Below are 20,784 nucleotides of genomic sequence, written 5' to 3' on the forward strand. Positions count from 1 at the left end.
TTAGTAAAGCAAGTGAAAAGATTGTGTTGATAGGTGCAGTCATATATGCTGCCATGATATTAGTGCAATAGGAGTAATAGTAATAGTAGTAAAGTTGGAAGGGAACTTGGAGGTGCTTTCCTTAACTCTCATTCACAATCTAGTGAAGTGACTTAGGCATGATTTTGTAAATTTGACAAGTCTTTTCTGCTCCCTAAGAACAAGTAAGTTGATTCTTCCTGGCTGTTGCCATAGCAATTGAGGGAAGTGCTGGACAAGATGGCAACTACAAAACCAAGTCTTGATTTGGGAGAGCCAGGAAGTCTGATGTATACTTTATGAAAAAATGGATTTAAGAAGCATGCACAACAGTATTTTTAAATTTAATGGAAACCCCTTCCTCTCAACAAGTTTTCAAATTGAGGTTTAACTGTATAAATAAATAAATCTCATCCAAGCTGGTTGACATAATAAAGGAGAAGATATTTGGCTTAAGTATCTAACTGATCTTGTCTAATCTCAAAAAGCTAAGTGAAGTCAGAGATGGTTAATAATTAAACATATGACTAAAAGGAAATGTTAGTGTTGTAGGATAAACTGATATCCATCACTTGATCAAACCTGGGAAAAGGGAATACAAGCCTTTTCAATATTATTGCCAAAGAAAATACATGGGCATGTGTACAGTATTGTTGCCATAATATCTATCTATCTATCTATCTATCTATCTATCTATCTATCTATCTATCTATCTATCTATCTATCTATCTATCTATCTATCTATCTATCATCTATCTATCTGGAAAATTAAGCTCACTGTATGTTTTCAATATAATTTCAAATAAAAAAATCATGTGGCTAAAATGTTATTGAATATTTCTTGCTGAAATGTTTTTGATTAGTTTGAGGAAGGATATGGATTCTATTTTGCCAATGTAACAATAGAGAAGTCCTAAAGCAAAAACCTGAAACAATAACAGCATAGTAATTTAGTAAGATTCGCTTAACAGCAAGATGGATGGCATATAAACTTAATAAAATATATTTGGGAACAGCTTGCATAAAACTATGTTTTAAATGAATCTTACTCTAACTTTAATACTGGTACTTGTATTTTTTTGCTCTTCCCACTTGCACATTAATATAATGTCCATATGTGCATGGAGTCAGGGTGCAATGTAAAGACTTTTAACTAAAACCTGAGAAATTGAAAATCAATAGAAGAGAACATTTGTAGCTCAGAGTTGAAATGATACTACCTAGTTTGGGTAATAAAGGGTTTGCAAAGAGAATAACTAGGTTCAGAGAGTACCAGTGACCCATCAGATTCAAGATCTTCAATCATTGGACCAGTCACAGCTTCTTCATTTAGAGTAATTCACTGATGTTTCAGTGTTAGATTCAGTGTAGCATAGTAGTTAAGCAACATTCAAATTCTTTTCCCCCTAAACGGAACTTTGATAATACGGTATACTTCAAAAAAAAAAAAATCCTAATAACTCAAGGCTCTAGCACGTGACGCCACAGACGCTCTACGTCATCGACCAGCGGCGTGGGAAATTGTTGAGAGGTGGGGATCCCGTGTTTATTTTGCTAGATTGAGGCAGAATTCCGGATGCTGATTGGTCAATGACTCTACACGTTTGTGAGGCTCATTATTGGGTAGGACGATAAAAAGCGGAGCTCTGGATTGGTTGATCAGGCGGGGTTGGCGGCATTGCTGGCGTGGCGATTGGTAGTGCAGTCGGACGGGGCGGGCGAGTGGTCATGGCGTGGTTACTTGGGCCGTGCTGAAGAGGGCTTGCTTCTTTCTGTCGCATTCGGGAAGGGGTGGGTGCTGCTGTTGCGGCGGCTGACGGCACCGCGACAATGAAAGGCGTGCTGGCCAGCCCCGTGGCCGCCGCCACAACTATGCAGGAGAGCTTTGGCTGTGCCGTCGCCAACCGCTTCCACCAGCTGCTCGATGATGAATCCGACCCTTTCGACATCCTCCGTGAGGCAGAGCAGCGCAAGCAACAGAGCAAGAAGCGCGAAGAAGCGGCTTTTTCAGCCGGCAGAAAATCTGGCCCCGGAGCTGCCGTCACCGCTGTCAAAAGAGAATCCCAGAAGGAGCGAAAAGGCTCCCCGTTCTTGCAATCGGAGAGCCCCCCAGCACCCGGTATGAAGCGGGAGGGGACTTGCGTGGACAGGAATATGATAAGCAGTTGATGTTGCCGGGAGTGGGAAAGTGGCCAGTGGTGCAGACCGAATCCGGCTGGCTTACTTTGAAATAAGCCTGCTTTGATCTCTCCCCTTGCCCGTAGAGTCGGTGACTCGCATTGCAGCATTAGAGGTGCCTTTTCCCAGCAAATCTCATTAAGGTAAATGAGCGATGACCCGCAGGCTTACACGGACTTTTGCTTCAGGGCACACTTAAATTGGGCATTCGTTAAAGCAGTCTGCTCAAAGCGATGCGAGCAAGGAATAACTAGAATCGGTTTATGAGTTATTAGGAGTCTTGGAGACGGGCAGTCGCCGTTTGGATCAATGCGGAGGCGGAGGGCTTGAGCTTGCGCCGGTCCTGTCCCTTTGCAGACCCGGACGCACGTGCTCTCTTCTCTTTCTGCCTTTCAGTCGTCGGAGATTCTCGCCTGAAAATACCGCCAACGAACCGGGGGAGCTTTCTGGCTTGGAGTGGAAGGGACGCGGGCGGAGCAGCCACCTGCTGGCCTTGCCCTAATTCGTAGTTCTTCTCTGGGCGGGCCGGGGCGGGTTATCTGTGTAAAGGCGCGAGCTATTGTGGCGTCTGGCCGATATATATATATATATATTCCTAGTGGTGTTTACCGCAGGTGGTGCATGTGCTGAAAGCAAAGGGCGGCTCTAACATGCTGTTGTGCTCGGCCTCCGCCTTCAGATGTAATTAACCGGGCTAGTCGGCGCCAACAGATAGCGAAGCCCTCCCCGCCCATCGCTTCGTCAGCGGAAAGGCGCTTTCCACGGAGCTGGCTTGGCTCTTTTCAAGACGCGTGTACATATGAACTGGCTGAGGCGCTCCGCAGCCTTAAACCCAACCGGATATGTGATATCATCTTAATTTAGTGAGAAACATTTTACGATACTTTGATGTTTTTTTTTTCTTTTGAAATGACATTCATGCAAGTGAAGATTCATACATTAATTGAATCATTGTTTAAAACTTTCCCGTCTTGCAGAGCCTTCCCTAACCTCCTCTCACTGGTCATTCCTTGTTCGGGCAGATTATCATTAAAAAATAAATGTATGAATGAAACAGGTTAAAAGGAGACAAGTAGACGGATGTGTGCCATGACAAATATGACAGAAATAAGTTTTTTCTTGCACTGTTAATTATAATGAAGCATAGTGCTATCTGGACCAATAAAATCCATAAGTATTTATTACTATATCCAGATGCCACTAGCTTGAACCTGAATTACTGTACTAATGGGAAGCACAGAGTACAGTCTTAGTAGTGTTTTGAGTGCTGTAGGAACCACAGAAATGAGTGATATTTTATATATGCATACACACATAAATACTTTTTAACTCTCAGAGATATTACCAAGCAGAAAGATTATATTTATAGATCTATATGAGGTGGCTTGACTTCATCTACCTGAGGCCTTTAGCACTACAGTAATGGTTTCAAAGTGCCACAGTTCTTAGTTCTTATGTCACTCTTAGGACTCTCCTGATACATAGAGGATGGCAATAGCTAGTGAAATTACTAGATGCACTAATAAACTGAAGTGAAGAATCCCAGACACTTTGCTTTTAGAAGCAAGGAACTGTGTGCTGCCTGTCCTCCTACAGGAATTGTTTTATTATGGCAGCACTGATTTTCTGTCACAGAATTATAATAATTTGTAGGGCTGTTTGGATTTGATAGGAAAAAGGTGATTCTGAGGGTTTGTTGCTATAACGCCTCTTCGCAGTTTTTTTAAAACTAAACACAATACTTACATTAATATTCCATCTTTTATATTGTATATATACATATATAAGACATACCAAATATTCCTGCCTCCTGTTTTATCCACAGCAATAACAACCCTGTGCGGTGGGTTAAGCTGAGATAGAGGGTGGCCCAAAGTCACCCAACCAACTTTCGTGGCTAAGGGAGGCCTAGAATCCTCAGTCACCTGGTTTGTAGGCCAGCACCTTAACCATCACACTAAACTGGCTGTATATAGTAGACACAATGACAGCTGCTTTAAGGAATTGCAGACAGATGACACATCTGCACCCTCAAGCAATTCAAATTGCCTTTTATCCTTTAAATTTCAACTTCTCCAAAGCTGTAGTAAGTTTCATGACTGTGGAAATTAAGTTGAGGTATATTAGTTAGAAGATACACCTGAACTGGCAGTTTCTTTTTGTTCTTATATCTCTGGATATTGAGCAAAAGCTAAAATGAACAAGGAATAAGAACACAGTCTGCTCTTTAAGATATGAGCACATTTTGGTCTAAACCACAGTATCTTCCCCAAGTCAGCAGAACTTCATATTTTCCCAGTCATTGTCTGACCATCTTTTGAATAGCATATGGATATTTGGCTCTGTAGGAAGAAAGTTTGTGATCTCTACAACAAAGTGAAGGCTTCATTAAGTCTCTCCAGCCTTTGTGGCTTTCAGAGTCTATAAAATGCACAAGACTAAAGTTTAAAGCAGGGGTGTCCAACCTTGGCAACGTTTAAGACTTGTGGATTTCAACTGGTTTGGCTGGGGAATTCTGGGAGTTGAAGTCCACAAGTCTTAAAGTTGCCACGGTTGGACATCCCTGGATGTATGTATGTGTGTGTGTGTGTGGGGGGTAGTTGAAAGGGGTGAAGTTGATGTTTTTAAAGCAGAAACAGGTTGAAGGTTGCTCAGCTAATCCTACAAAAGAGCTAATAGCTGATAAGCAGTAGCAACTCCTATCAGACAATCTATTTCATTCTTTATCTTTGAAAGCTAATTAGCTCATGTAAAGGACTTCTTATAAAGTCTTTTATATGGGTTTAATTCAGGTTTAATTCAGCATTCATTAAATGTACAAGTTGATAACTTCCTGTACTGGAATCTTATGTTGCTACAACATATTTTCTAACGATCCTGTGAAGAGGTATGAAAAGCTAATTGTTTTGATTTGGTAAATTTGTGCAATTGTATTCTCAAGCCTGTATTATTTGTCAGTTCATGAATTTTTCACAAACTTTTGCAGGCAGGTCAATCTAAATAACTCATCAAGTACTAACATTTGTTTCTATTCTTTAAGAATTCTCATATCCAAACTGGTATAAAGTAGCTACTTTCCTGTCACAAATTATCTTAATTTTCCCACAGGTAATATGAAAATTCATAGACAAAGCCACTTTGTCTCCAAAGTCATTTTGGGTTTATAAAAATATACACTATGTCACAATGCACATATATTCCTTCATTTTCTAGTGTAAGATGCTTTACTGCGCTTGGTTTACAAATTGAAACCATCTATCAAAGATGAGGAAGATTGAGTTTCTTGTAGATAATGAAGAACATCGGTTGATTTGCTCTTATTTTTCCTTAGCTTGTAAAATTGCTTTTGAAATATCTTGTTTTTTCTCAGAAATTAACATGAGAAACAGAATGTAATATACACACACATGAAAAGAAAAGATAATATTTTCTAAATGGACATTTTGATGAAGTTCGGTTTAAATTAATTTTATTTATTTATATTCCACCTATATTATTATAAATAACTCAAAGCAGTGAACATACCTAATACTTCCTCCTCCTCCTATTTTCTCCACAGCAACAACCCTTTGAGATGAGTTGGGATGAGAGACAGTAACTGGTCCAAAGTCACCCAGCTGGCTTTCATGACTAAGGCGAGATTTTAACTCACAGTCTGCTGGTTTCTAGATTTTCTAGGGTTTTATATAATTATTTGTAATATGAAATTTGTAGGGCTTATATTTCAAACTAGATGCAAGGATGTTTTAATAAATATAAACAATCCTTCATGGATTAGAAGTGTTCAATTTATATGCAAATGTTGATATTTTGTTATTTTATCCTTCATGTAAATATTTGTTTATGACAAAACTTATATCCCACCTCACGTGATAGATTCAGTGTGACTCATAGTCATCAAAACAGTATATTAAAATAACAACTATAATGAACATCAGTATATAAATAGAATTCTTTGAAAAAAGAAGAAAAAAGAAGCTAATGCTAAAACTAATAATTGTAAGTTTGCTTCTTATATTTAATGTCAGCATATTTTAATTAGAATTGATAACATAATTCTGATACCGTTCTATCATTTAGTTTTAAAATATATTGTAATAAATGGCCTGCTCAATGTAACAGAATCTTCTGTTACATAGCATTAGATCAGACTACAGCTGTGTTCATTGAACCTAAATTGTAAATAAGATGAAAATTAACTCCATAGAATGCAAAAAGATTAGAAGTAGACTTTAATACAAATATAACAAATTTATATGAAGATTAAAAATCCAGAGAATAAAAAGGTAGAACAGTAGCATTTGGAAGATCTATTTAAAGGTTATTTCATAATGTAATTCTGTATATTCATTGATATACTTTGTCAGGTTGTATAAAATACTGCAGTCATAATTAGAGCTCATTAATGGGTTATTATTAAAAGTAATATTAAGAAATGGTTGAGCAGATGTACTTCAATCTGTGGAACAGGCTTTCTGATAAATATATGATAAATATTATTTAGCTTAATTTCCAGATTTCAACTCCTAGAATTTTCTGGCAAACCTACACTGCCTAGGAATTCTTGGAATTGGAAGTACATGCCTTTGGAGGTTCCCAGCTCTGGAAAACAGTTTTAGAATTATGAATTATGAAGAGTTTTATATGGAAGTTACTGAAGATGATGAAATATTTGTATGATGTGCTAAAACGATCAGCAATCAAGAAAACCACTGAGAAGTGTGGGACAATTAATAGGATCTTTTCCATGTTCCTTTCCTGCGATATAGATCATTGCGCAGGGCAACTAAGATAGTTCTGATTATAAAATCAGGATTTTTAAATAAATGCAAACATAGTTTTTATTCAGGAATACTTCAGCAGATACAAACTATTTTCTTACACTGAAATAATTTTTACAGAAGAAACTTAATTTTATTTACATGAGATTTTTGCAGGTGTTGAAATACAGTATTCTTTAGAATGTCTCTTCATATGCTTTGTTTAGCATCGTTTAAGTGAATGTCTTGAATAATGTAAAATAGGCTTTTTTCATACACACACACACACACACATACACATACACATACATATACGTTTTAGGGCATTTAAATGTGTGGTCTAATCCTTCTGAAGGTTTTTTGTGCTATATGATAAGGAAAGTTGGAATGCTTAGTTATTTGTTTTAGGCATATGTAGTGCCTCAACAAACTTTTTTTAGTGCACTGAGGTTGCCTGGAGGGTTCAGAAGGCTAATCTCTTTACTTTAAAGCAGTATTAATTTCTTGTTGTCTTGCAGTGTTCTTCATATGTGTGAAATTTGTGGTGAGGCTTCAGCCTTCTAAATTACATAAAAGCCCATATGGCAGAAATGCATTATTTGTCTTCTTTATTGTTTCTACAACAACGTAATGCTCAGATATTCAGAGGATATACTTCTGACACAGAATTATATCGTTCTGACCTCATTTTTACTACGTGTTTAGCAGAAACGCCCACTTGAAGTAAACTATCCATACAGATAGTTTAAAATTACAGAATAATTTATTAGATTAAAGTTTTAAAATTGTAGTCAACATCCATCTGCTAAGCAGAAGTGTACAGCTTGAGCTCTAAGCTAATAATTGCAATTTGGAATTTGGTGATTAGGAACTAGTTACATGAGAACAATCATATTGATACTCAGTTTTAGCTCAATTTAAATATAAATTAAAATTACTTCAATAATACTGCAGTATTGCATCCACTTCTGAGATCGTCATTGGTTCCAAGGAAGTGGCTTGCAGGGTGTGGGAGTCTAACGTATACATGCCTTATATTGAAGTATCCTCTTTGGACATTTGCTTAACTATTCTACTCTGATTAATAATAGCTATCTGGAATCTCCACCAACATTTCTCATAAATTGGGTTTTGTAAACTTTCTTCATGAAATAAATGATTGACAAACTTTTAGTCAGTTATTTACCATGTGATTGTGCCTTCATCCTTTCCTTCAAAATAATGATTTTGCAAAACCTGAAGCCTCAGTGGTTATGTGGCAAAATTGAATTCTGGAAACCTGAATTAAAAGAACCTCTAATAGTAATTTAATTTGCATAACGCCTTGGAATATTTTCTGACTTCTGTGCAAATAAACTTTTCAGTACAGTTCAATATTGAATTGGTTGACACAAACAGAATTGATAAAGGGTTTTTGATAACTGTCAGGGTGCAGTGGTGCTCTTGTTTTTAACACTTGGTTTGTTTACTTCTGCCCTTTAATTCCTTTTGCAAATATCTTCCTGTAACATCAGTCTTTTTAATTAAAGAGACTGTGATTTTGTTTGGGCCTAACAATGTTTGCTTGCACCTCGGAAAAATGCTTACTACCGTTGAATCTTAACAGTGTGCATCAGAATTTTGGAATCTTGGTATAAGTTAAAAGTATATAGTGATAATATGATTATTGTCAGCTATGCAACCTGATTCACTAACATTTACAATGCAGAGTTACTCCTCTCATTATTATTATTATTATTATTTTAAACAGGAGGTATTGTTGTAATAGTTGCATCCAGTCATGCTCTGACTATTGGGTTGATTTGACAGTTTTGTTTCATTGATCAATCTAATTTGTGAGTACAGTATGCCAGCACATTCAGAGATTACTTTCATTTAATGATCGTTTGAAGTTATGACAGTGCTGAATGAGTGGTAGTTGCATCTAGCCGTCCCAGCATCCCCATGGTCATGTGATCATGATCTGGGCTTTTGGCAAATGGTTCATACCTACGATTGATGCAGTATACCACAGTCACGTGAACTTCCCTGCCAGCTTCCCAGAGACAAAGTGAATGGGGAAGCTGGAATTCACAAGTCACTCAGTTAAGTCTCTCTCCCAGCAACTCTGCACTCATACCACATCTTGACAGTCATCCATGCATCCTTACCACCCTTGTGCTCCCTTCACAAGCCTCACTATGCTCTGCCCATGTCATCCCACCTGCTTTCATACCCCTGTGCACCCTTCTCAAACTGGCCTCTCATGCACTTTGTGCACCCTACCCAAGCCTTGCACTTGCACCTTGTCTCCCCAGCTATCTACGTACCCTTCCTGAAATTTGCTGTGCTTGTGCTACGCCTCTTTTGCCACTTGCATACCCTCTTGCATCCTCCCTGCGCCTTTCCCAAGCCATGCTGTTACCCATGTACTGTCCCTGAGCTGTACATCCCCTCCCCCCCCCCGCTCCCTCTCCACTTGGCAGCAGCCATTTATCAGCCTACTGGCCTGCTTTGGAGCTGCTTGGGACCTGCAACTTTCTGCCAGTTTCTCCAATGTCTTTGGTTGTTGGAAGTCCATAGGAAGTTGTGAGAAGATCCGTGCTTAACAACTCATGAGCCTCACTTAATGACAGCAGCAGGGACTGTAGGGATTGCCATTGCTAAGGGAGGCAGTCGTGCTTTATGACTACATTGTTTAGCGATATAAATTCCAGTCCCAATTATCATTGTTAAGCGAGGATTATCTGTATGGTGAAGTTAAGGTTATTAGTAACTCAGCAGGGGATAGATACCTGTTGTTGCTTTGTTGTTAAATATTGAGATTTCCAAGGAACTTTTCTATCACTTTGGTATATTTGCTGCTCCACGTTGCCTTATGATCAAAGATATTGACTGGAACAGAACTAGCATCAAAAGCAATAGAATTGGGCCATTATAGTAAACATGGGGCAATTAAATTTGTTTTAAATGTAACTAATGCCACTAGTTTAAATATGTTGCTTTTCCACAGGTCAAAAGCGAGCTCCAAAAAGAGGAGAACAGGGTTGGAATGAAAACCGTGGTACAGAGATAAAACAAGATAAAGCTGAATGGAAACCTTTCAAAGAATACTGTCCTCATGAAATGGAAAGACAAACAGAGTTTACACTAGAAAGGTATATGCTGTTGAAGGCTTTATTTTACATTGTAAATTTGGAAATGTAAAATCAGTTACTAAAAAAAATTAAACTTTTAAACAATGTTAAAAAAGGCAGGTGTTAGAGATCATGGCTAGGAATGAGTGCTATGGACTATGGGTGGGTCAGTGACGGCCACAGGTGCATGCTATGGAGTGTGAATGGGCAGGTGCTATGGAATATGAGATCCTTAGTGGGCTTTCTTGGGAGAAAAAGCAGTGGGGGCAACTTACAGGAATAAGTTGTGACTTTTCCTGCTGGTATCTTTATTGACTTTGCTTGTGGGAAGCTATCAGGGATGGTCACAAATGGTGATCACATGACCATGAGATGTTGCAACTGTCATAAGTACAAGCAGGTTGCCAAGTGCAAATATCACAATCATGACAGCAAGGTTGTTAGGACAGCTGGAATTTCATAACTACACTTGTTCAGTGCTGTCATGACTTTGAATGGTTGCTGAATGACTGGTCATAACTCCAGGATCTGTTAAAAAGACATGTAAAAAGCACATTAAGATAAATACAAACAGTAAGATCCAAGTAACTAAACAAGGGACCTTAATATGTCAAGGAGATGATAGTTTTTCAATATATCATTAATTGCTTATGAAATAAAATTTATTATCACTTAAAAGTTTAAACATCACTATTAAGCTTTAAGCTAAAATTAACACATTAGAAGTCATATTAACAGAATATAAATCGTTGACTAAAATTATAAGACATAATAAATTGAATACCATGAATCAAGTTTCCTGTAAAGTTGAAACACAAAGTCTATAAATGGAAAAATTTACATTTGAGATTGGTACAAATCTGTGTATGAGATTCTTTTCTAGGATTGAAAGCTTTAAAGGTAGAAGTCTGCTAATCTGAGCTGGGAGCTTCTTTGGAATTGGCATAATTAACAGTTTCATTTTTATTTAAAATTGGCATCCATTTCCTATTAATTTTTATTTATTATTTGTGGTTTAATATGGGAGAAGGGCTGTTTATTGCTTGCTCTTCTATAATTGTTCCATGGACGTTGTAGTGTTATGATTTTAACCTGCGGAGTCTCTCAGGTGCAGAATGAATGAATTGAAATTATAAATTTGTTCAGCGCTGCATTTGGAATATTGACAAAGCTTATTGAAAATGACTTTCATTATTCTAGATCAGAGGTGGGGAACTATGACCCTTTTATGACTTGTGGACTTCAACTCCCAGAATTCCTGAGCCAGCAAGTCCACAAGTCATAAAAGGGCCATAGTTCCCCACTCCTGTTCTAGATAATGACAACAGATTTAAGGACCAAGGTGTGATAATATTATCTTTGATTTGGCAAACAATTGAAGAATCATTCAGTTTGTTTTGTTTTCAGACCGATAGAGCGTTTTGATCGGGAAAGGCCAATGAGAGGTCGTGGGGGAGGAAGAGGTGGACTGCAGGGCAGAGGCAGAGCTGGTGGTATGAACAGGACCTTCAATGGCTTTGATCAAAGAGGGAAGCGGGAATTTGACCGGCAGAGCGGGAGTGACAAAACGTAAGTGCTGCTTTGTAGGTGCATTTGTCATTTCTTAATCAATCTTTGAACTCGTTGCTATGAAATGTCGTCTCCCTTTGTATTATCCTTTTGTCAACAGACAAAACATATTCAGACAGGAGTTTGGAATGAAAATTGGCTTTGCTGTTCTATGACTTGTAATTGATTAACTTCTATGTTTTTTACATACATTTGTTTCATTAATGCTTAAAACTTTTTAATAACTGTGGACTGTTGTCCTGGAATCAGCTGATCCAAAAAGTGGTTTATATATTTACAAAACAAATCATTGCTTCATAATAAGGAGCCTAAGTAAATGTGATGGGGATGCTGATACATTTGTAGGATTTAATCTGTTGTAGCTTTGCTTTTTTGGGGATTCTCTCCAGGTACGGACTTCAGCTGTAGAATTCTCAAAAATAAACCTGTTGGCTGCAGAAATCTGGAGTGGAAGCGAATTGGTAAAACCTGTATAGTTCTGTGAATGTACATGATTTAATTTCTAAAAAGTGTAAAATTTCTATCTACAGAGGAGTCCGTGCAGAAGATAAAAGGGGTGGAAGTGGACCACGTAACTGGGGAACTGCTAAGGATGATATGAGGTATGAGAAATGTGTTAGTAATTTCCAGGGAATCATTGCCAGGTCTCCATAACATTAAAATTATTTATTTTAACTATTGAATGCTGACTGAAGAGAAGTGTCTTGTCTCTTTCCTATTGTTTTGAAAAGTTTTTTTTCCCAGTGTGCATCTGAATAATAGGAGATGTATAGGGTGATTTGTAATGTAACCCCTGAGGGCCACTGGGGAAGGAAAGGGTGCAAATTGTTATTTGTGAATTTCCTTAATTATCTCACCTTATGTCCAACTTGAGTTTTAGGCAGCTCTGCCTTTAGTCTTGTCCTGCCCCCACAGTGTCTTGCCACCTTTTCTATGTTGAAACATTCGTCTACACCAGGGTTAGGCAACCTTGGCTCTTTTATGACTTGTGGGCTTCAATTCCCAGAATTCCTGAGTCAGCATGGCTGGTTCAGGAATTCTGGGTATTGAAGTCCACAAGTAATAAAAGAGCCAAGATTGCCTACCCTTCGTCCAGATTAATCTTGCTGCAGTAAACCGTGCAGAATTTATTTTTCCCCAAGGCCTCTTTTTCAAGGCGCTTTGGCAGAGCTTGGACACATCTGTACTCTTTTTGTCTTAGTTTATAAGAATTGAGAAAGAAACTAACCTTTGGAGGCTTTCTTCAGCTTTAATCATTTGGAAGCAGGATTTGAACAGGAAGACATGTTGGGTCTTGTTTCACTGAAAAACCTGAAGTTCCTGTAATAAAAGGACATAGCCTTGTGGTTACATTTGTGTATGTGTGGGTTCACATTAAATCTTCTTTCAAGCAGGAGTTGGAAAAACTCTTTATCTCACTCTCTGAAGACAGATGGCTTTCTTACATTCCAGCTCAGATAGCTTTAAAGATTGTAATTCATGAAGGAAAAGTAAAGACTTGCATATATGCTATGTCTGTGGGAAAGTGAAATGTTTGACGTTTAAAGAGAAACATGACTTCTAGCTATATTAGTCAAAGGTAAATGTCTTGGAAAAAACGGGAATCGGTGACAGAAACTAAATGCTTGTATCTCCTTGTTGGCTTTGTGCTACAGGAATGGGTTAAAAAAGAAGAGTGCCTTGCATTTTCTGGTTTTTTATGCGATGAGATTTGTGTAGTCTCTGTTAAGTTAATGGCATACTACTACTGAGATACATACAGTGCATAATGCAACATGCTACTTGCAGACTTTCACATTCTGTGAGTCCACCCCAAACTCTGAAACAGCTTTCCCAGTCTAGTGATGTGAGAGGTTGTAGTGAGGAACTATGTTTTTGTTTAGGCCATGTGAGGGATCCTGTCTAGGGTAGCTTTTGTATTTCACCTCTGCTTTACTATTTCTACAGTGAGCTGGAACAGACTCCTATGGAAGAGACTGCAGAAACAGAAGAGAGCCCAGGAGCACCTGATGGAGAGCCTCCAAAGAAGTATGGCCTGGTTTGAGAATCTGGCTTTTGTTGCTCCTTAAAACTCTAGCACTGATGATGTTACCTAATTGGGATAATGAAACATTTGCAAGAAAACAAGCAAGCTCAGAGAGCACCAAGAACTGCCCTCTTAAATCTCCATCAGAAGATCTGGCCTTTTGCTTAGAAGTTCATTCCAACTATATGCCAAGTGGACCTGATTTTGGAATTGATCCTGGAGCATTATAACAATGCTTTATGATTTCAGCTGATCTCTAGGAATTGTTGGAATGATTGCAAAATACGTTCTGGTTTACCCAGGTGGTTAGTAAAATGATTCACATCAGGCTTTGCCAGCTGTAATGCCACATTGTTAAACAACTGGCAGGCTATAATTTTCTTGGATAAACTGCAACACCTAGTATCTAGATTAACCTAGAGATTAGAGATGAGACTTTAAATATTTGCTTGATCTTTTTATCTCATTCATTCCTTTGCTGGAGTCTTTTTATTTTTGTTTTAATCTGTATTTATATTGCCTTTTTACACCACTGAACTCTGTGTGGTAACAATATGGTTTTAAAAGAATATTTCAGAGAAGGAATAGCAAGAACCCCAGAAGAAAATCTGCTCTCTATATAAATTAATTTAGAACTGAATTGGCAACAGAATTGTTGCCATAGCTGTAAAATGTCTGTACTTCTAATATTGTTTTAAATTTAGATTGCATATCACCAGAGTCACCATGGAGTTGGATGGTTCTTGAACATACTTTTCTAGAATATTTATATATTTGTCAGGATATATTGATCTCACAGTTTGGAATAAAAATGGATTCTTTTTTTTTGTTTGACAATGTCTGGCCTTGTTTATTCATGAGGTTTGAGGCAGGCAGGCTAATAAAATAGGCTAACATCTATTTTGAATTAATTTCAGGAAAGGGATCTATCTCTAGTGAGAGCTATCCCATTCATTAATGGGGACTGGTCTTGATCCTACATTTGAATTTGCTATAGTAAAATTAAGTAAGATGCTTATTCAATTGTTTGCATTTATAATTTTTGAGTGTTTAAAGTACATTATGTATTGGACTTCCAAATCTCTCTGACAGCATCCCTGTAAAGTATATTGGTCTGAAAAAGAGTGATTAGCTCAAAGTAACCAAGTGAGTTTTCCAACCAAGTGAAAATTTGAATCTATTCTCCTCAAGATCCTAGATGGATCTAGGTTGAGGAAGGCTGCCAGAGATTGTAACAGAAGACATATTTTAAGTCCTAAACATTTCAACCTACTAAATGAGGGAGATTATGCACCAGGATTGCTAAGACATGCAGGAAGCAGATAACAGGTAGCAAAACTGTAGTGTAATTTTTGATATACACCCAACAAAATGAAGAGCAAATGTCTGATTTAAACAGGTTTTCCTGGCCAGCTGTAGACATTTCCTAGCTAAATAAGTCTTAAATTTACTATCATTGAACAGATAATAGGTTTAGCAAGAAAGCACATTCTATGTGTTGCAAACATTTATACGTGCTATGCTACTTAAGCTATAGGCAACATGATGTTCTATGAACCTTTATTAGCTCATCCCTCTATATTAGGGGTGTCAAACTGCCAGCCTACGGGCAGGTTTCATCATACTGAAGCCGCACCCACCCCATTGCCGGCAATGCAAAAAGACTCGTGATACGTCGTGACACATCACATGATGTGGCAAGTTTGACACCCGTGCTCTACATTGCTTTCATTTCTCTTTTTAATGAATGAATGAATCTAGTACACTCCAAAGTAGTCTTTTGGCGTCTTCTTCATCATCATGGTCTCCCTCTGGCTTCAACAACTGCTTTGTTAGGAAAAGTATACAGCTGGCTTAGGAAAACAGTTTAAGTCATGCTGGCTGGGGAATTCTGAGAGTTGAAGTCCACAAGTCTTAAAATTGCCAAGGTTGGACACCCCTGGTTTAGGTGATAAGAGGAAGGGGGATAACCTATTCCTTTACTTTCTATGTTTAGCTATGTCTACAAAACCGATCAATGTTTGAATAAGCAAGCCCTCATTCCATGGCATTCCATGGCATGGCAATTATGTTGAGTTCCCATATGCCTTCAAAAGTTTAAAACCAGAATATAGTTTGCTGTGTTCAAAGTGCTTATTTTCCTTTTAATACAATAGGAGTGAAGTCCTCATAGCTTTGTTATCAAAAGAGTTTGTTGAGAAAAAAACATATTTAGAAAAGGTCCAAAAATATGCAAATGGGGCACAGAAGGAAAGCATCTTTCTGAGGAAAAGTTTTGTCTCCCAACTCTACCAAAATAGCCTGATGCAGACTGATCCTATGGTGAACTACAAGATACCGTATATCTGGTCTCGAGTGGATAGGGACTAGAATATGTTTGAAGAGAGCAGACCTGACTGATTGAATAGAGGTCCTCCAAGCTATTGTATTTCTACATGCTTAGTAACCCATGATGTGGAAAGAAAAGAACCATTTAATGTTCTATAGCAGGGGTCTTCAAAGTTGGCCTTTTTATGACTTGTGGACTTGCATGCCTGGCTGAGGAATTCTGGGAGTTGAAGTCCACAAGTCATAAAAGGGCCAAGTTTGAAGACCCCTGTTCTATAGAAATTCAAGTAGCTGCTTTCATTTAAGTTGTATTTTATCTTTCTCTCACTGGCATTTCACAGGCTAATAGTTTTTACTTTACAACTATAAACCCTTAGAATTGCTGAAGGAGAGCCAGTGGAAGAAGTAGTTCAAGAGATGACATTGGATGAATGGAAAAATCTTCAGGAACAGAATAGACCAAAGCCCGAATTCAACATCCGGAAGCCCGAAACCGCTGTTCCTTCCAAAGCAGTGGTAATTCACAAGTCAAAATATAGAGATGATGTAAGTATTATCTTAGCGTTTACAGAGCTCATCATTTCAAATCTGTTAACATTTCTAGGTGTACTAAATTGAAATTTAAAGCTAGGGACTGAATAGATTGAAAAATACTATTAGAACTTATCTCAGCCACAGACCATTTTTTAAAAACAGACTTAATGTTTCTTTTTTCTATACTTCATTTATAGCAATAAGAGAATAATTTTTGCTGCCGTTTCTAATTTGTGGTTCTTCAATATTACTTGTTCAGTTTAAATTTCTAGTTTACAGTCTACTGCCGAGTATGCTCTTTAGCAGGATATTCAGCAGAAAGGGAGAATAAACAATGGATTTCACTCTGACTGCCTTATGTTCACATGAAAGAATGAAGCCGTGTGTGTGTGTGTGTGTGTGTGTGTGTGTGTGTGTGTGTGTGTGTGTATTTAACTGCACAGAGTTGCATTGATGTAACATGACTCCATAAATGCTAGAATGAATTGAGCATCTTTCTTTCCCACTCTGGTCAATTTGTGAAGAATCCTCTAGATATGTCTTACATACACATACTTACATACATGCATAGAAATGTTCGCAAGGAGGTTACTAGAGAAATATCCATCTTTTTCAAGTTTTGCTGGCCAGTGTAGTTGTGTTTCAGTGCTTAAAAGTCAGGACATGTACCAGCAGCTGCTTTCTTAGCTTAACCAAAGAACATTTTTTTGAGAAAATGTCTATGGAGAATCACCATCTCTTGAGACTGGTTTTGGTGTTGTGTTTCACTCTATTGTGAGATGAGTCATAGAGGGACCTCTGTGGGGTTCTATTCTCTTTAGAATTTAGAATGTCTCTGTAATGTCGTCTGTTATTTCCGGGGCATTTTATTTTTAATATTTAAAGAAGGTATTTGGCTCTTGATGCACTGTTTCTAGTTGAAAATGTATTAATTTTAACCATATTTCATTCTAAACTGTGTTTTGAATATAGTAGCTTAGAAAAGTGATTCGTGTACTGGGGAGAATACGAGGTGTTTAGATTGTTAAATGCAATTACAGTGGTCCTGAATTATAATTTGTACTAATTTGTCTGAAGAAAAACTTGAGTCAAAGTTGCAGAAAAAAAGGTTAAGAAATCTCCTTTCAGTTCAAAAGAAGCAAGCAGCTTGCTGTGCAAAAGCAGTAACATATAAAGCAGTTTAGTGATTTAAGTTAATTAACTTCCGTCTGAACAACTATTTCAAACTATTTTTCTATTGAAGAATTTAGAAAAAAAGCATTGTATTAATGCAGATTATTTCATTCAGTATGTATTGTAAAAAGTATATAAAAACAAAACATTGGGCATAAAAATTATTCAGTCTAGTATCTTTTGCAAAATAATGTTGGTTTCTCCAATTTTTATAAATAACTGGTTCCTTGGGAAAAAATCCAAATCTTAAAGAGGTATGCTGTACCTTGTTCTTTCCATATTACTTAGAAAGCATTTAATTGAACCTGATGGAGAATTAATACAGGTAGTCGACTTACGCCCTCAATTGAATCCAAAATTTCTGTTACCAAGCGAAATATTTGTTAAATGAATTTTGATCCATTTTACAATGTTTCTTGCCACAGTTGTTAAGTGAATCACTGCAGTTAACTTAGTTAACATGGTTGTTAAGTGAATCTGGCTTCCCATTGACTTTGCTGTAAGGTCACAGAAAGGGATCACATGACCCCAGACACTGCAACCGTCATAAATATGAGTCAGTTGCCAAGCATCTGAATTTTGATCACATAACCATGGGGATGCTGCAGTGGTCATGTTAAAAACGGTCATAGGTCACTTTTTTCAGTGCCTTTGTAACTTCAAATCGTCATTAAATGAATTGCTATAAGTCAAGGACTACCTGTACTATCTTAACATAGTTCATAAAATAATTCTCACTGGGGTTAACAAGCTTAGAAGATATCCAAGGGCCACCTTGTTTATATTCTGTACTTCAAAATCATCCTCAAGAGTCCTTGTTTTAGTTTCTCTGCCTTTTTTAATATGGTAGTTGAGGCCCTGGGATTGAGTTGCTTCAGCAGGGGCATTAAAATTGTGACATTCACTCCTTGCTTCTATTTTAAACGGTTGCCTTCTCTTCAAGGGATATTTTTATTTTGCTATTTGCGGCTTTCCCTTGATGAACTTTCCTTGTTACATGGATTTTGAATTGTTTGTTATTCAATAGGTAGGGCGTTTTGTAGATTCATTGGGACAAAACATGGATTAAATAATATTTAATTAAATTACTGGATTCAGTAATCTTTTAGAAACCTTTGATCAATGATTATTTTTTTGCACCTTCTTCAATGCTGTTTTTGATATTCAAGCATGCCTTTCTTAAAAAAACATGGATGCATTTTTATTACAGGTGCTGAAGGAAGATTTTGAGGATGATTCTCACTTTTCCCGAAAAGCAGCAAATGATATCACTTCTCAACTGGACATTAACTTTGGGAATCTGCCTCGTCCTGGAAGAGGAGCCAGAGGAGCACGAGGAAGTCGTGGGCGTGTCCGAAGAGTTGACAACTCATGGTCAAGGCCAGGAGTGATGGTAATTACCATGTGCTAATTCTAATCTCTGGCTACTTCAATGCTATAATACAGCTGCCTAATTAAAATGGCATTGTCCGCGGGCAGAAAGAAGGCAACAAAAATCACAGGATGTGTAGATGTACCGAAAAATCTGCGTTTTCTAAAATATTTCTTCAGAACCTACTCCTTCCTAAGAAACTACTTGAATCTACTGGACATACTTTCTGAGTCTCTGAATTTTCAAAAGTCTGGATTGAATAAATAAAGCTAGAAAAAGAAAACCTTAATATTAATCAAATGTATAGTTTAAAACATTTCGGATAAACCTAACAGTAAATAGTACTTGGACTATTGCAGCAACCTAATGAACAAAGCCAAAATTATGTGCTTCTTAATAAACAAATACGCAGCTCTTATCTAACTGATCCGGCTTTGCTTTTCGCTTTTTCATTTAGATCCATGTTGCTGCTCCAAACCCAGATGACCCTGAGGACTTTCCTGCTTTGTCTTGACCCCTCCAAAAATAGCCGTGGAAATATTATGTTGCTGTAGAAGAGAACCATCCAAGTCTACAGAGAGAAACGACTTGTGTGTGTGAATTTTGCATTACTATATGTTAAGACATACCCAGTGGGTTTGGAGGCAAGTTCCAGTAACTCTGGTTTTGGATTAGTTGTATGAAGGCTTATGGTATCGTACATGAGGAATTTCAAATAAAAATTCAGGATGATGGTGTCAAACAGGTACAGGTGGATGAGTTTTTGTCCCTTTTATTATAAATGTAAACCATATTAGATGGTTTGGGGACAACATGTTTGGACTACTTGTTTTCCAGTTTCACTGAGTAAAGTGTGTTTGCCATACTTAAATTACAATTTTCAGAAGTTGGGAAATGCTCTTACTGGTTGAGGTGAAGGTGCTATTTTTACATCTTTTTTATCATTTAATATAAAAAGCTGCAAACTAGATTTTAAAGTTACAATTTGGAAATTAAAATTTGAATGAGGCAAGCTGCAAATAAATCCTGGAATAAATAGTGTTTTGGAAGAAAGGATGGTAAACTATGGAGCAGCTTTGTTTCTAACTAGTTGATTTTCATATACATGGAAAACCTCCTGTCAGGGAGACTCGATTGCAATAGTATTCTTCATAGAGGAGCATTAAATAAGATCACTTTAGAGAAACCATGAACCTGATATGTATCTCCCACCTGCCAAACCAACTTCAGTTGCATTCTTCATTTATCATTGTGGAATCCTTTTAATGAGTTGGAGCTCTTAATGTTGCTTATGGTTGACTTTTTTAATAGACAAAGCTGATTGTTCAGCAAAATAAGAATATTAGAAGCAATATCTCACAAAGAATGAAAGGGTGGAATCAAGTTTTGGCTAAAAGGATATCCCCCACAACATCTGGTCTGTAAGGAAACAAGCATGGGAGGCTGTTTGGTAGTTATTGTGCAGTTCCCCAACTTGCTATATAAGGTGTTAAACAAAGAATGGAAAGTAGTAACCACTGGCAACTTCTTAAACCATAAACCTGATACATATCTCCCACCTGCCACACCAACCTCGGTTTTTTGGGATTGCACATTGCTGACTAATAATTCATGGAAAGAACAGCAGCTTTTGGTTTAAAGCAGTGGTTCTCAACCTTTTTAATGTCGCGACCCCAACCGGTTGTAAGTCGAGGACTACCCAACTGGTCG

The 20,784-nt window shown here is 37.5% G+C and overlaps 2 protein-coding genes across 3 annotated transcripts in view; one reads left to right on the forward strand and one right to left on the reverse strand.

The window, feature by feature from the left end:
- Positions 1-1,730: 1,730 nt before the first annotated feature.
- Positions 1,731-19,824, forward strand: HABP4 (hyaluronan binding protein 4). Its single transcript, XM_039346402.1, has 8 exons — positions 1,731-2,137; positions 9,949-10,093; positions 11,480-11,641; positions 12,172-12,243; positions 13,589-13,669; positions 16,373-16,541; positions 18,913-19,095; positions 19,532-19,824. Exons 1-8 carry the CDS (start codon positions 1,849-1,851, stop codon positions 19,586-19,588), a joined length of 1,158 nt encoding a protein of 385 aa, XP_039202336.1. The 5' UTR covers positions 1,731-1,848; the 3' UTR covers positions 19,589-19,824.
- CDC14B (cell division cycle 14B) overlaps positions 10,095-20,784 on the reverse strand; it is a 74,701-nt gene continuing 64,011 nt past the window's right edge. For both annotated transcript variants that reach the window (XR_005557053.1, XR_005557052.1), the window contains 2 exons: positions 12,870-12,961; positions 10,095-10,600 (listed from right to left, as the gene is read on the reverse strand). The gene's annotated coding sequence lies outside the window, so the exon portion shown is untranslated. The remainder of the gene's footprint in view (positions 10,601-12,869; positions 12,962-20,784) is intronic.

The sequence above is a fragment of the Crotalus tigris genome, unplaced genomic scaffold (genome assembly GCF_016545835.1).
Source record: "Crotalus tigris isolate CLP2741 ecotype Arizona unplaced genomic scaffold, ASM1654583v1 scf7180000017993.1374955, whole genome shotgun sequence".
NCBI classification, from domain to species: Eukaryota; Metazoa; Chordata; class Lepidosauria; order Squamata; family Viperidae; genus Crotalus; species Crotalus tigris.